Raw genomic sequence first — 16,744 nt, forward strand, 5'->3', positions numbered from 1 at the left:
GGCTGATATGGAGTTGAGGTCAATATACCAAACACCTGTGTGCTGACAACCTGCTATTAAAGCAATGAGGTTGAAAAAGGGTATCTGCTCTCTTTTGTAAAATGTCAAGAATGCAATGCTACCAATAAATCAAAAAGTTTTTCAGTTTCAGTAGTTACAAAAACTGAAGCTCTAAGACCACAGAGTGGTCTAAGATTCTAAAGAGTATAATCTCCCCATTTTAAGAGGGTCACTTTAAAAACAAAAAGAAAAAAGAAAAGAAAGAAACCAGTAAAACCAGGGCTTAGAATTGGTTAAGTCATGGCTGAAACCAAGATGGACCGGAATTTGCAAAATAGGGGTACCTGCAACAATAACTGGAAGAGGAAAATTTATGGGTTAAAGCCCTGGAATGGGAGACTCCAAAGAGGAATAGAGAGCCCCTTCAGGAGCCTAATGCAGGAGACTGGGTTATTGCCAAGACTGTGGAGAGTGACATACATTCAAAGCAGCGTGGTTAGCTCTGATCTTTAAGCAGGGTACCATTTCAGACTCTGCCAGGGAAGTGATTTGGTTGCTATGCAACTTGCACACCGCCCTTGTTTTCAAATTTCTAGCAGAGTATTAACCTTATTTTCCCCATTTCTGTTATCATCCCAGACATCCACATTTTGCAAATTCTGGTCCGATTCAGTTTCACTTCATTGGCCATGAGTGAACCCTGTGAAGAACTAACGCACCACCCCCCTAAAACAGAAAAACCAAATCAGAAGAACATAGATACAGAAAATTATACAAAATAAGCATGTACCATAGTGGATTATTATAAAGCAACCACCCATGTAAACATTACCCAGAATGAAGAAATAGAACTTTGCCAGCTACCCCAGAAAACCCTTTACTTGTCCCATCCCAATCACTCTCTTCTCCAAACAAGTAACCACCATCCTTTTATGGTGGTCCCTTGTGTTTAATTATATGTTAACAAAACACCCAACACACCATAGTATAGTCTTGGCCTTTTTTTTAAAAAAAAAAAAAATAGGTAAATCTTTTAAGTTCTCTTTTAACCTATCCCTTTCTTTTCCTCATTATTTATCTGTTAAGGAACCAGGGCCATTTGACTTGTAGAGTTTCCAGAGTCTCTATTTTGCTGGCTGTGGACTTGCAATGCAATTCAAGATGCTCCTCTGTGTTTTCTGAAAGAAGGCTGCTGGATCCTACAGTTTTATCAGATTGAGTTGGGTAGATTCCTTTGGCAAGGCTACATACAGGTGGGGTGATACATTCCTTGACTAGAAGGCATATAATAATTTCTAGTTGCCCCTCTTTTTGTGCTGTTTATGCCATTGATGCTCAGTGTCTAGAGCCATTAATTCATTGGAGGGGATTGCAAAATGGTATTTTAATTCTATCATTTTATTTTCACTTATTAGCTGGGATAGTTTTATAAAAAGACACTTTCCTTAATTTACTATTTGGCTACCTAGCGGTATAATTCATATAGTAAAGTCAGGATAAATGCTTTACTTCCCACTTTTCAAGATAATGAACTGGTCCCCTCAAATTTTAATCTCACTGCCATCGAGTCGGACCCAACTCATAGCGACCCCTCCTTGGGCTTCCGAGGCAGTATCACTCAGAAATAGATTGCCCAACCTTTCTTCCGAGGAATGGCTGGTGAGTTTGAACTGCCAGCCTTCTGGTCAGCAGTCATGTGCCTTAGGCACTATCTACCAGAGCCCCTAACTGCCTCTAAATTAGGTTGCTTCTTAATATCATTATGAACTGGTGAATTAAAACTGTAGCTATGTTTCATTCAATTGCAACTGTTACCTTTATTATTATATTTATTGTCCTATAGGGGCCTCTTCAAGTTGATTCCTGAGTCTTTTGACATGCCCCAAATAGTCTTTGCTTCCTTGCTGCCTACTATGACATGAAGGAACACTTTTTTTTAAAAAAAAAAAAATAGAAAGAACTCTTTTAGTTCATTTAAAATGATGATTCATTTCACCCAAAGAAAACAATAAATGCAAATCTATCGTATAAAGAGAGGTCCATTTGTTATTACATTTTCTCAAGATTTCAGCAACACTTTTTCAGTACCTTCTGCTATGTAATGGCACTGCATATTTTTTACACTGTGAACAAATGGTTACATGCATAAATAAATTATTTTTAATCCACTCAACTATTTTTAAGCACTATAAACATTAATTTAAAACAATTTAGTGGAAAAAAAATAGTTCCTTGATAATGGTAACCGAAAGCAGGATTCAATATAAATAATTACAAAACAGAGGTTTTATATTGGTAAACATGAAAATGTAGCACAAATTTTAAATAATGTTTAAAATATGTTAACCACAAATGTATGGGAGAGAAAAAACAATTCATAACTGGTATTTCCCTAACAGAATTCTAAACAAGTTGCAGAAAACCTTGTACTTTACCCAAAATAAGTTGAATATGTGTAAGAAAAGAAAATTACCTCATAACCTTCTGAAATTATAAACCCATTGTTTAGAAGGGGATTTAACAAACTTACACCTTACAATTTTCTACTTCAAACATTCTATCTCTACTACAAGCTGGAAAATGTGTTCAAGGGATTAGTATACTTGAAACCCAAAGTAGGCAGAGAACAAATAATTTCAACCAGCCAGAACAAAATCTTTCTTAATCTTGTTTTAACAATGGAAAAATGCTTCCCTTACATACATCTTAACTGGGAAAATGGAAAAGAGAATTGGAACTGGGTCATTCATCCCTACCTCCTCATCACCTAGGCCACCTCTGCCACAGTCTATGTAAAATATGTTTGGTGAAGGAAGGGATGGAAGGATAAACGAGAAAAAAAACAAAGATGAGAAGAGACTGGGATGGAGCATCAATTCTGCCATTAGCCAGTTGGATGAATCTACTATTTGTCATTGACACAGTGAAGGGTTTGTAGGCTTGGGTTTTCATTTATTCATTCAGTTCTTCAACAAACTTGTATTACATACCCTCTATGTGCTAGGTACTGCACTCATGGCTTGGAGTTCAGCAGTGAAGAAGTCCCTGCCCTCATGATGATTTGGCATTGCTAAATCTACTGCTGAAGATTAGCAAATTCTCACACTAATGAAATCCTCTCAGTAAAGTGACTCACTGCAAATCCTCCTAATAAAGGTTCAAAATGATCTAATGCAAATGCCAGGCCAATGATAGAAATCCAAGCAGACAAAAGATTTGTAAAAAAATATCTACTTGAATGCCAAAACATTTAAAAAAAAAAAAAATTCTGAGCTATGTAAGGCAGAATGGTAGCTTTCAGAAAAAATGAGAGAGACTACAGACTGTATGTTTCATATTTACAATGTTTTCATTGAAGCAATGAATACAAACTATTCTATAAGAGCTATTTATTTGCATTTATTTATGACAAGCTTAGTTTAAAAAAAACACACAACACATAAATAAATCGTTAGCTGTACTGCCTCATGCAAACTCATTTCAATACATTTAGTAACAGGCAACCTCTGAATAAATCACTGAGAGCTCAATTTTCAACCTTGATGTTATCTTTAGCATATTAAAATATATTGTATTTCAGCTCAATGTAATAAAACAGTAATGGCAAAGGCTTTTAGTGCCGCATACTATAATGAGAAAATAAGGGAAAACAGCCATTCTCCTCATTATATTATAGATTAGATCCCATTAAAATACATGTTACCATTATACATGATTACACAGGTCAAAACATATCTTCTAAAACCCATGAAGAGCCTCAGGATACAGCAACTGGTCCGTCTTCCAACAGGTGTCATGGTAAAGTGTGAGAGGGGAGGTGTTCCTTACCCTAGAAAAGGCTATAAAGGACTTGAGCACTATTTCAAAAGCTTAACTTATTATTCTTTAATGATCGCCTTGACTGCACTTAGCCTAGTGCATAGCTGCCGGAAAAGCAAAGAAAGAAGTTTTTTTTTAAAGTTGGCCTTTTTTCCTTCCAAAATAAATGCATCAAGGAATGAATGATCTGATAGAAGGAAAAAACAAATGTCTCTTCAACCAACTGTGCGTAAATATAAATTAGGTAACGTCTCTCCCTTCTCTGCCAAAGGTTTACAGTAGATACTGACAATTTCTTTCAGATGCAACATAAATGATCTTAAGACAGAGGCTGCCACTTGCAGAAGAGCCTAATAATGGTGGGGGTATCACGAACAAAACAGCCATCCTCAAAGGCAGGCAGGACACACCAGAAGTAAGTAAACAACTGACTGACTGACTCCATTCTAATATGCATTAAAATAAAATTCTTTCTAAGAACCAAGTGTGAGAAGAGAAAGCACATTAAAAAAGCTTCTTCCCATGGTAATTCACTCAATACTTATTCAACAAATAAGAAGGATCTACTAAGCACCAGGCTCTTCCAGGAGCTGAGATGTAGCAGAGAACTAGGCAGCAAACGAAGTCCCTGCTGTCATGGAGCATACTTCTGGTGAAGGAGACTAGTAATAAACAATAAATATATAAAGGACACACACAACTTTCTAAATGACTTGATACTTGTTCAGCTAGAACATTTCTTTTAATGGTTAATGATACACAAAAAAAGTGTAACTATTAAATAAAAATTACATAAGTGAGTAAATATCACATGTCAAATTTACATCTCACTGAGTAGAAAATTCAGAATCCCACTTTTCTGACACTAAACTATAAGGATCAATTTGATTCATTATTAATTCTGTCCCCCTTTTCTTCTATTCTGACAACTGTCCATACAATACTTTTTTCTCTGCCCTAGTATCAGAGCTTCATCAGATCTCAAGTTAAAGGGCACAGTCCTCCAGACTATCAAGCCTGTCTATGACATTAGATACTGAGAGTCTGGGGGTCCCTATGACATCCTCACTTCTGACTTACCGGCTACAAATTTGGGACTTTCTTCTACCCCTTCAGGATCCCAGCTGTAAACTTAGGGGTCCCCAGGACCTTTTAACTTCTGATCTGCTGGCCCCCACTACTCCCTTGGGTTTGATAATTTGCTAGAATACTCACAGAACTCACAGAAAATGTTATACTCCTGATTACAGTTTTATTATGGCAAAAAGGACACAAATGAAGAAGTACATAGGGGAAGGTGTTTGACATCATGAAGTTGATATCACATATTGGGTTTTCTGGCACAGTCAGCCCTCACTCAACATAAGTCATAGACCCTTAGGTGCAGTCTGGAGTCCTCGTTAGATACTTCAGTCTTGGGGAAAGCCCAGGGTTTTAGAGGTTATCTCTCAGGCACCCAGGACAAAGATCAAATTATTTGGGTAAAGTTAATCTTAAACCCTACACTCATTCATTCAATTTCTGTAACTCCTCCCATGGAATCAGAATGTTTCAATCCATATACCATGTCCCTAAGAGACACTATCATGGTCCCTCAAAAACCACACTGATGCTTGATTTTGGGGGTTCATAAATGGAACAAAGGGAAATATTTCTGTCTTGCAGTGTGGCGGTTAAGTTTGAGTGTCAATTTGGCTGGGCATGGTTGAGTGGCTGGGCAGTTGAATATTGTTATTCCCCATGGTGAGACTGGTAATTAACTCCATGGTGGAATCTATTGGAGCAGCTGAGTAGCTGCTTTGGGTACATGGTCTGCTTCCTGTATATAAGAAACAGCTTTAAGAATAGTCTCTAGCTTATGGCACACTTGAACCCTGCATGTAGCCATGTTGTTGTTCAGCAGCCTGCCATGCTCTGCTGACACTGGGGCTTTCAATGGACTTGAATTAATGGCCTGCTGTGCGGTTTGGTAACATAGAGACAGTGCCTTTTTACTTGTCAACCTTGAGCTTGTCAGTCTCAGTAGCCAACAGCTGTCTGAGTGAATAAAAGCCTCTAGCTTCATTCAGTGGGCCGGAAGCAGGAGGCAGAGCTGAAGCCCAAGGTTGAGGGGCTTTCACCCAGCCCCTACAGCCTGGCACTTTGAACTCGGACTTAAAGCCTCCAAACTGTTTGAGAATAAACTCCTGTTTGTTCAAGCCATCTCATTAGTGGCACATTCCTGTCAGAGCAGCACTAGGTAACCAGAACATGCAGCCTACCCAAGAGTTTATGCCCCAAATGGGTGCTTCATGACCTCTTTCCCATCATGGGTATGATAGGGTTCACATGTCTCATTGGGGTAAAAAGGATGAGGTTGCTTGGAATTAAGAGAAAGGACCAGGAGTTCTAGATGCCCTAGGGTTGGAAGGAGTAATCTCTCTGACACTTGTACCCATTACCAGGTTACCCGTTGGGAAGCACAGCCTTAAGGTGAGTACAACAGTGCAGAGATGCCCGAGATCCTCACTAGAGAAGTGTGATGTCTCATTAGGGCCTGTCAGGGTCAGGACTTGGCTTCTGATGAGAATCTGCTCACCCTGATAATGTACTTGATTCAGTATCTGAGAGAAGTCAGTGACTTCTGTTCTATCCTGGTTCTTTAGAGCATGCCAAAGTCAGGGAAAACCTGGCTATTGGAACTCAACCAACTCAATTCCTAAATACCAACTTGGGAGCTCTGGTGGTGTAGTGCCTAAGGCACTTAACTGCTAACCAGAAGGCTGTCGGTTCAAACTCACCAGCCACTCCTTGGAAGGAAGATGGGGCAATCTACTTCCATAGCGATACTGCCTTGGAGACCCAAGGAGGGGACGATATGAGTCGGGTCCAACTCGACAACACACAACAACAACTTTCTATAGAGGGAACTCTGGTGGCGTAGTGCCTAAGGTATTTGACTGCAAACCAGAAGGCTGGTGGTTCAAACCCACCAGTCACTCCTTGGAAGGAAGATTGGGCAATCTACTTCCGTAGTGATACTGCCTCGGAAACCCAAGGAGGGGTCGCTATGAGTTGGAGCCGACTTGATAGTAGTGGTTGTTTTTTTTGTTTTTTACTTTCTATGGAAGACAGGCCAGTCAGTATAAAAAATGTATTCTAAATAAACTAATTTTATGTTTGACTAAATCACTCTAAATTACTGCTTAAAACCCCTCTTAAGTTTTACTTAAACTGTGTTTTAAAAAGTTTGTAAGTGGAAGCTCTTTGAAACAAAGCAATCTACTGAAAAACTGAAAACTAACCCCACCGCCATTGAGTTGATTCTGACTCATAACGACCCTGGAGGACAAAGTAGACCTGCCCCATAGGATTTCCAAGGTTTCTTTACAGAAACAGATTGCCTCATCTTACTCATACAGAGTGGCTGGTGGGTTCGAATCACCAAGCTTTGAGTTAGCAGCTGAATGCTTTAACAACTACCCCACCAGACTTACAAATCTACTGAAGACAAACTGTTAAAACTGGAAGTTGCTAGCTGGCAACCTAAACTACTACAGAATGTATTCCTATATTCAGCTATCTTATAATACAATACTTAAGCCAGCAGTAGGAACTAAGATATGGAAGAAGAGGGTAGGATATTTCCTCATAATCAGCCTCCCAATATGACTCCCCCAGAAAGCGATGAAGTATGTTGACTTTCTTTCTAATTCTGCTCTATGGCCTCAGAAAGGCAGAGAAGCAGGAAGCAGGAAACAAGGGAGATGTTTTTCTCTCCTAAGTGGTGCTTCCTCAAGAAATTAGCCAAGAGCTACAAAGTAAACAAGCCTGGGAATCTCTACATATGTCAGGTGGTTGAAGCACCCAAGAAAATTCCCAAGAGGTCACTGTCATTGGGATCAGAAGGGAAAAGAATAAAGGTATGGAAATTTACACCAGTTAATCCTAAGCAACAAAGAAATGAAGGTACTAAATTGTACGCAGAAGCAGGTTTCCTTAAAAGTTTATTCTATTTCCTACTTTTCTTAAAGGGTATTTATGTGTGTTCCATTTTTAAGAGAAAGGAGAAGTAGAAGGATATTTCTGACCACACTTAAAGCATGAACCAAGGACATAACTTGTAGGCACAAAACTGAGTCATCTGCAACCATCTCCTAGTAGAACACACGAACTACACTTTTAAATTGTATGTAGACCTCATGAAAGCCAAGGCTGAAACCTTCAATATATGAGAGCAAAGAAAATGTCAGCAAGGGGATTTCCTGAAGTGTGTATATAATTAATTCAATCACTCCCACTTTCTAGAGTTACACTGCACGATGCTTTAGTAATGAATAAAGAAAGCCAAAAGTAGAATGTGCTTATAAATTATGATTATTCTATAAATAAGCAGATATTAATTTTTTAAATGCCTGAATCTACAATTCTAATATTTTACATAACTGATAAACTTGCCATCTGTATACTACATAGTCTCAAAAAGCTACAGATATAGGACTGTAGACTTTTGGAGCCAACTGTCATTTCTCTTTAGAAACATGTCCTCCTTACTTAAGATTCATCCAAGGCTGAAGAAAAGTTAATGAAAGACTTTGAATCCTACATTCTAGTTAACATGTTTTTTGTTTTGTTTTAAATTAGCAAAGAATGTTGGATTTCATCAAATGCTTTTCCTGAATTGTAATAAAAAACCACATCTGGCCAGTACTTTTTGAATTAACTTTGATCTTTCCCTATCAGCAGTTTCCTCCTCTCTACTGATATATACCAATGCTCTACTCTATCTTGTATGTGTGTGTGTGTGTGTGTGTGAGAGAGAGAGAGAGAGAGAGAGAGAGATATGAGAGATTTGGGTGACAGTTTACAGAACAAATTCATTTTCTGTTCAACAGTTCATATACATTTTGTTTCATGAAATTGATTGTAATCCGTAACAGCTCTCTTCCCACTTCCTCCCTGGGGTTACCTTTTCTCTGTGTTCTTTTTTTCCTATGCATTCCTGCCCTCTGAGCTACCTCCCTGTTGAAATGCTGCCCTTCTGATCTCCCATGTTGATCATTCTGAAGGGTGTACCTACCTGGTATAATCTTTCACCTTGTAGGCCTGTCTATTGTTTAGCTAGAAGCCACAGGAGTGAGTTCAATTCCAGGCCCAAAGGGTGGCTAGGGATCATGGTCTCTGGGGTTTCACTAGTCTCTATTAGACCAGTATCTCTGTTTTAAAAACAACAATGAGGTTCCTGTGCCCCAAGCCCTTGACAGTCAAGCTTTTTGTGCCCACTTTTTAAAACTCCACTTAAATCACAATCCTCCAAAGTATACTTCTTACTTTATCTTAACCTTCTCCTTTGGGTTCTGAACACTAGCTGCTGGACGGTGATCTTAGACAAGAGTCTTAGCATTTCTATGCTCTTAAAAAGACATGATAACAGTAACCTACCTCAGAGGGCCTTTGAAGACTAAGCAAATTAGTGTGTGTGATTCAGGTGACAGTACTTTACACATAGCAACTGGTTGGAAATGTCAGCCATGGTTACAGTTATCATTACCATTGTTGTTGCAACATTTCTCTTCCTTGACACTTATCTCATATTCTCTCCCCCCGCCCCCCACCATTTGACTGCTAACTAGAAGGCTGGCAGTTCAAACCCACCAGCCACTCCTCAGAAAGAAGTTTGGACAATCTGCTTCCACAGTGATACCACCTCAGAAACCGAAGGAGGGGTATTATGAGTCAAACTGACTCCACAGCAGTGAATTTTTAGTTTTTTTATTGCCAAACTCAGAATTCTGCAAAATAACTATCCTGTACTCTTCAAATATGTCAATGCCATGAAAGACCAAAAAAACGTGTTCCGGAATAAAGAAGACTTGGGAGCCTTGGTGGTACAATGGTTAAGCACTTGGCTGCTGATGGAAAGGTTGGCAGTTTGAGCCCACCAGTCTGCTTCTGTAATGATTTACACATTTACAGCCTTGGAACCCTATGGGGGCAGTTCTATTCTGCCATATAGGATTGCTTGAGTCAGAATCAACTTGCCAGCAACAAGTTTGGTGTTTTTTTTGTCTGTTTGTTTGTTTACACCATCAGATCCTTTTCACTTCCCTCCATGGACTTCTCTTCTCTATCAGCTCCTTACGTGTTGCAATTAAGGACTTAACTCCAAGAACTCTATCCTCAGCACTCTTTCCCCACATTCTCTTTTGGAGTATCTTCACCTACACCCACTTCAAAAAACTGCATGCCAATAACTCACAGATCACTCCCTCTGCTACAGACCCCTACTGCTGAGTCCTGGATGTCTAAAACTCACGGCGAATGCAATATGGCCAAACCTGCCCTAACTACCTTACAGGCTTAATTAATTAACTCAGTCAGCCACTATACACTGAGTTGTCAGTATGTGCCAGGCAGTGTTCTAGGTAACACAGAACAGAGGATATGCCTGCCTTCATCAGACACTTTTTGTTTAGCAAGAGCAAAGTGGGAACTTTATAGTGAAGAGATGTGGCAGGTTCCATCTTAACCCAGCAACAGAACAAATAATCATAGCTATCCTGTGGTGCTGTGGTTAAAGCACTGGGCTGCTAACCAAAAGGTAAGCCACCAAAAACAACCAACTCACTGCCGTAGAGTCGATTTAACTAATAGTGACTCCCTCCTTGGATTTCTGAGGCAGTATCTCTACAGAATTAGATTGGACAATCTTCCTTCCAAGAAGTGGCTGATGGGTTTGAACCACCAGCCTTCGGGTTAGTCATCAAATGCATTAGGCACTATGCCACCAGAGCTCCTAAAAGGTTAGCAGTTAGGTTCAAACTCAGAACTGACCAGGTGCTCTGTGGGAGAAAGATGAGGCAGTCTGTTTCTATAAAGATTTACATCCTTGGAAACCCTGTCCTATAGGGTCGCTAGGAGTCAGAATTGACTTGATGGCAGTGGGTATCCTGTTCAGACGCATGTTGAGAATACAGTATCATGTCTGTGGTATTCCTGCCAAAAATGAATAACCTGAATCTAATCATGAGGAAGCATCAGGCAACTCCTAATTGAGGGATATTGTACAAAATAGGTAATCTGTATACTTCAAAAAAAATCAAGGCAATAGGAAAAAAAAAATGACCGTTTCAGATTAAAGGAAATTCAAGAGACATAATAACTAAATGTGACAGGTAATCCTGGACTAGGGGAATTTATTTATTTATTTATTCATTCATTCATTCTGTGAAGGACATTAGTGAAAACTGGCAAAACTGGAAATTTGAACAAGGTGTACATATTAAGTAATAGAGCTGAATCGATACTAATTCCTTGATTTTGATCATTTGTCCTATAGTTACGTATGAGAGCACCTTTATTTTCAGAAAACATACATTGATGTATTTAGGGTAAAGGTGCAATATATCTACAATTTACTCTCAAATGATTCAGAAAAGTATGTTGTTGTTGTTGTTGTTGTTATGTGCCGTCGTGTCAAACCCGACTCATAGCGACCCCTCCTTGGGTTTCCGAGGCAGTATCACTATGGAAGTTAGGATTGCCCAACCTTCCTTCCGAGGAGTGACTGGTGGGTTTGAACCGCCAGCCATCTGGTTAGCAGGCAAGTGTCTTAGCCACTATGCTACCAGAGCTCCTTCAGAAAAGTATATATACCAAAAATGAGAGAGAGAAAAAAAGAGAAGGAATAATAAAACAAGAGTATATAGGACTACTGATGCTATCTTTTGTTTTTCTTAACTTTTCTCTAAGTATGAAATTATTCCAAAATAAAAGTTAAAAAAATAATCAAAGTGAGTTGGATAAGCACAGCTGGGCAGCACTGGCATAAGGGAAAGACCAGGACGTGGTAGCAACTCTGATACCCCCATATGCAGGAGAACCTTGGGGAAACCAGCACTTCTTGCCTTGCCCATACATGGGAGGCTCTGACTCAGAATCACACAAGTTTTGTAGGAAGGGAGCTGCTCAGATGTCTGGTATAGATGGAGGGTGGGATGGGAGTATATATATGGAACCAGAGATAGATAGATAGGACTTCAATCAACCTTCCTACTTAAAATCCATCAAAACGAGACCAAAAGGTCAATAGTTACCTGAAAGTAAGGATGAGAAGATAAGGGAAGAGGGAAACTGGAATACAGGAAAGGAAATAAACAGAACACAATCAAAGAAAATGCTGAAAAACATAACTAATAATGTCATTGAACAATTTGTGTGGAAATTGTCATATGAGAACCTAATCTATTACATAAACTTGCACCAAAAACTCCATTAAATATCACTTAAAAAAAAATTACCTGCTCTGCCAAACCCCAGATAAGGTGTCCTAGGAAGAGAAAGACTTATTCCAAAGTCAGCATCAGGTGCCATGGATGACCATTCCACCTCTCTTGACCAGCCGATACAGTCTTGGAGAATAGTGTCCAAAGCCTTGTGCTCACAGTTCTTTATATATACACAATATATTATATTTCACCCATATCTGTGACTCAGTGGGCAAGTGAGCAGCTATAGCGCTCTCCCTGCTGGTACCTTGTTTCAGCTTGCCATACTAGTGATTATTATAGACCAAATAAAGATTTTCTGCTTCACAATTTTATTTGACTTACTGAAAAGATACTCTCTGACCAAAAGGCCCTCAGGCTCATGGACAAAATAGAAATAAATCTTACTGTTAAAAGGTCCCTTAAAAAAACAGAGCAGATTAGAAAACCTGCAACCTTAGTTTATCTTTTTTGCCCGGAGCTCTGAATTATGAAGTTGAAAAGGATTATGAGAAGTCATTAGGTTCATCCTCTCCTCTGCAAAAGACTGGATCTAAATCGTTCTAGAAAGATATCTATCTGCCCTTATTTTAAGTAACTCCAAAGAAGGTGATGTTATCAATTTTTCAAGCAGCCTACTATATCTTCTTTAAAACCTCTGTAGCTAAGAAATTTTTAGGGGGTTTTAAATTGAATTTCTATTGGGTTTACACCAGTTCCCATTTTCTTTGCTTATTATGAAATGCTTTCCCTAGTCTCTCTTCCCTAGGGAATGAGTCCAATCCCCTTTCAACTTTATTCAAATCATTTACCATAGTCCCGAATCCACTTCAGTAGAGGACCATGCATGCCAAAGATACAGGAAACAGAAAACCTAGTCACATCCTCAGTACTGCATTGCCTGAAGGTACACTGATGGAAGGCATGCATCATGATGACCCTAAGCGATCCTGAGAAGGTTACTTTTGTCCCATAGTTCATGTTTTCACTAAAATGGTTAAATAAAGGTTTAGCATCTGAAGGGGAATGTCCTTGTTACCTGGGTTATTCTCTTACATAGAAAGTCTAAGGGCCAGATCCTGCTGTACAAAAATGCTATTGTATTAACAGATTTGCATTTTGTTAAGTACTTTCTGGGAGCTCTGGTAGCATAGGGCTTAAGGCACTTGACTGCTAACCAGAAGGCTGGCGGTTCAAACCCACCAGCCATTCCTCAGAAGGAAGCAATCTACTTCTGTAGTGATACTGCCTTGGCAACCCAAGGAGGGGTCGCTATGAGTCAGGTCCAACTCGATGGCACATAACAACAACAACAACAGTCCCTTTCTAGTTTAGGTATAAAAATTATCGTAGGCAGTGACTACATATCATTTTGAGGATTCAGTTCAAACAAGCAAAAATCTATCAAATTCAGATTACTGAGAGCATTGTCCTACTAGATACAAAGAAAAAGACAGTTTCCAGGGTGTTTATAGTGAGTTGGAAATAATTACCATAAAAGAGTGAATGTAATCAAGTGCTATAATACTGGTGCCAAGAAGGGAATGTGATGAAATTCCAAGACGTGGGATCACAAAGAAGAGGTATTTGAACTGGTGTTTTACAATGAATTTTGATCAGACAGAGGCGGAAAGGAAGAAATGCTCATTTCAGCAAAGGGAGCCTTATGGACAAAGAACGGAGGTATGATTACATGCTTAGAATATTTAAGGAAAATGGAGATTAGTAGATGAGAAAGCCTAAAAGACAGACTAGACCTAGGTGCTGGAAGATCTTGAAGATTGAGCTAAGGAGTTTGGCTTATTCTGTAGGCATCCATATACTATAAAAAATTAGAAATTTGAATTGCTGCTGTGCATACTAGAAAGTTATAGTATTTATGAACAACTTATGAAGGGTGGCCAAGAAATTTTCAGAACAAAGACAGATGGTTTTGTCCTTAGAAGTAATCTCAGATTTTTCTTGTTGTTGTTATGTACCTTCTAGTCAGACCCGACTCATAGTGACCCCTCCCGCTTGGGTTTCTGAGGCACTATCACTAAGGAAGTAGTTGGCCCCATCTTCCTTCTGAGGAGTGGCTGGTGGGTTTGAACCACCAGCCTTCCGGTTGGCAGTCAAGTGCCTTAGGCACTATGTTACCAGAACTCCCTATCTCAGATAGGACTCTGTAATAAAAATGGTGACCTCCTGGTGAGATGGCTCTTCAGGAATGACTAGTTTCCTGGATAACTGAGCTATGAAAGGATAGATAATACTAAGGTAATGAATTAATAACTGAAAACATGACCTAAGAACATAAAATACTCAATACAAAATAATATATAATATCCTTCAATGTGAGTGAACTATACAAATCAATCTAAAATTGCTACATAATTATTTCATACCCAGACTTTCACATTTCAATGTCTAATAAAAGACATTTAGAGTCAACATATTTCTTCATAGTTTTTCTTGAGCACATTTACATTGTGATTTTCCAATTTATGGACTTTATAAAGATTAATGCAATTTTCTTTTTTCAGTTCAAAATCAGACAAACTGTAATCTGATAATCAATTAGAACATGGTTCCTAGTGACTGATTTTTTTATGGCTGAAAATGACCATTATTATCATGGGACATGGTGGCCTTCATGTTATTTTGAATCAATTCTCAAAATGCACATTGCATTTTACATATCCAGTATAAAATAAACAAGGAGGGAAAAACCATACCAATATTTTCTTTTACATTATTCTATGCATATTTTTGTATTTTATTCTGATTTTAATTGAGGCAGCTCAGAAGATACAAGTATATATAAAACAAATGCTTCTTGGGAAATCTCTAGATACAAACACTGTAATGGTTTCCATAACACAAAAGGAAAACTAACAAAACAAGACAGAGTTATTTCTACTAGAGCAGCTCAAAGGACAGGCTACCCAAAGAATTGTTTTCTAAATGGAAATATTTCTTTCTGCTCTATACAGTACAAGAACACAGGCACAATTTTAGAAAGCTGAGAATTCTTTTACATAACACTTCCTTTAGCTTTAATTACAAATAATTGCCTCTTTTGGTGCTAATGAGCATGACCACCACCGAATGGAATGTAATTCCGCCGGTTCATTCAGTGTAATGGCTCTGTGAGCTAGTGACACTGCAGAGAGGCCTAGTCTCAATTTCCCAGAGTACAATAACTGAGCAGCAGTAAATTTGTCACTTGAGGAAGATTTTCTAACCTATGTAAATATAAATAGAAAACCCATTATCTATTGATAAAAACAACAAAGTAGGTTAAATAAAGTTTTATGTGTTACTGTTTCCCGTAACGGCCATCAGCTCCCTGGATCGTGAAAGTAAATAAAGCACTTCACTTACTGAAATCAATGAGAAACCGTCCAAATCCTTGCCTTTGGTGCTGGGGCATGATCATTATGCAGGAGACATTATACTTCTGCTGGCAAAGCTTTTCCTGAGGGAAGAAGAAACAGATCAAGTATGTCAGAGCTCTGCTGAAGTGGGCAATTCCCTGCACCTGCCACTGTCCTTGTAAAATATTCCACTGAGGTGAGCCAGTGTGTTAGGTCAGGATCAAGCCCAATAATCTTACAGTGTGAATCAATCAAACTATCAACTAACAACATACCATCAATTTAAGCATGCCTCTCAGTCATGTCTTTATTCTTGAAAGTCAGTACCATAAAATATGAATATAGAAGCCAAGAAAATATAAACTGAGACAGAATAAAGACAGTATGGAAGAAATGCTTTCTTTGCTTGAACAACTTGTAATATGGAGATAATAACATCCAGAGAGTCACCAAGCAGGGGAAGTTAGGACTTAGCCAGCTACCCTGCTAAACAACTTGCAACCTGCAACAGTAATCTGTCTTTTGCCTTTGAGCAAATGCTTCAGTGAAACTAAAACGTATATGTATGGTTAGCTTTTGCACAAATACATTTCTCCTATGAATAAAAAAGTAAAAGTAAAAAGCTAGAGAAATAATCCATCTGCACTTCAAACCAGAATGGCAAAACAAAACAAAAAAGACAACAAGAAGAAACTCCAAAGCCTCTAAACAAAAGTGAGGTCAACATATTACCAACAGTCTGAAACTTGGAGGAAGAGTGGGAAGAATATGGTGAGAAACAGTTCTTTTAGTTAGTTAAGGAATAATTTGCAATTTTCTTGGGATGTGGTATCAGAGCAGCAATATTTTATTCAGAGTACACAAACGCCACCAAATCCTACATAGACAAGATCTGAAAAAGGCTTTTGAGGTTGTGAATTCTCTGGCCAAATGCAAACCACAAATAAGACTGACCACAAATGATACCAACCACATCAAAGAATTACTTCAGAACACCCAGATCTTAATGAACCTATTTGAAAGATCACAGGAAATGGTTGTGGAAAAAACCCTACAGGGCAGAATTAAGATTTCTTTGTGAAATAGATGTGCTCCTAACTTTTGCACATCCATAGCTGTTTCTGGCATCTGTAAAAAATGAGGAGGAAGGAATAATTGTGTCAGTTTTGCTAAGCAGATGGACAGTCCATCACTAGATGTGCACTTCAATGGTAAAGGGTCAAATAATTCACCTACTTTGTCAAAGTCAGACAAATGCGCCACTCTTATCTAAAAGCAGATATACACTGTTAAAGCACTCATTCTTTTTTTTTTTTTTTT

The 16,744-nt window shown here is 38.6% G+C and overlaps 1 protein-coding gene across 1 annotated transcript in view; it reads right to left on the reverse strand.

Annotated features, from left to right (window-relative positions):
* KAT6B (lysine acetyltransferase 6B) overlaps positions 1-16,744 on the reverse strand; it is a 304,625-nt gene that overhangs the window by 24,166 nt on the left and 263,715 nt on the right. The window contains exon 11 of the mRNA XM_007940590.2: positions 15,432-15,525. Within this exon, the coding sequence (XP_007938781.1) occupies positions 15,432-15,525 (94 nt within the window). The remainder of the gene's footprint in view (positions 1-15,431; positions 15,526-16,744) is intronic.

This window comes from Orycteropus afer, unplaced genomic scaffold (genome assembly GCF_000298275.1).
Source record: "Orycteropus afer afer isolate SDZICR_OR568_19922 unplaced genomic scaffold, OryAfe1.0 scaffold00070, whole genome shotgun sequence".
NCBI lineage: Eukaryota > Metazoa > Chordata > Mammalia > Tubulidentata > Orycteropodidae > Orycteropus > Orycteropus afer.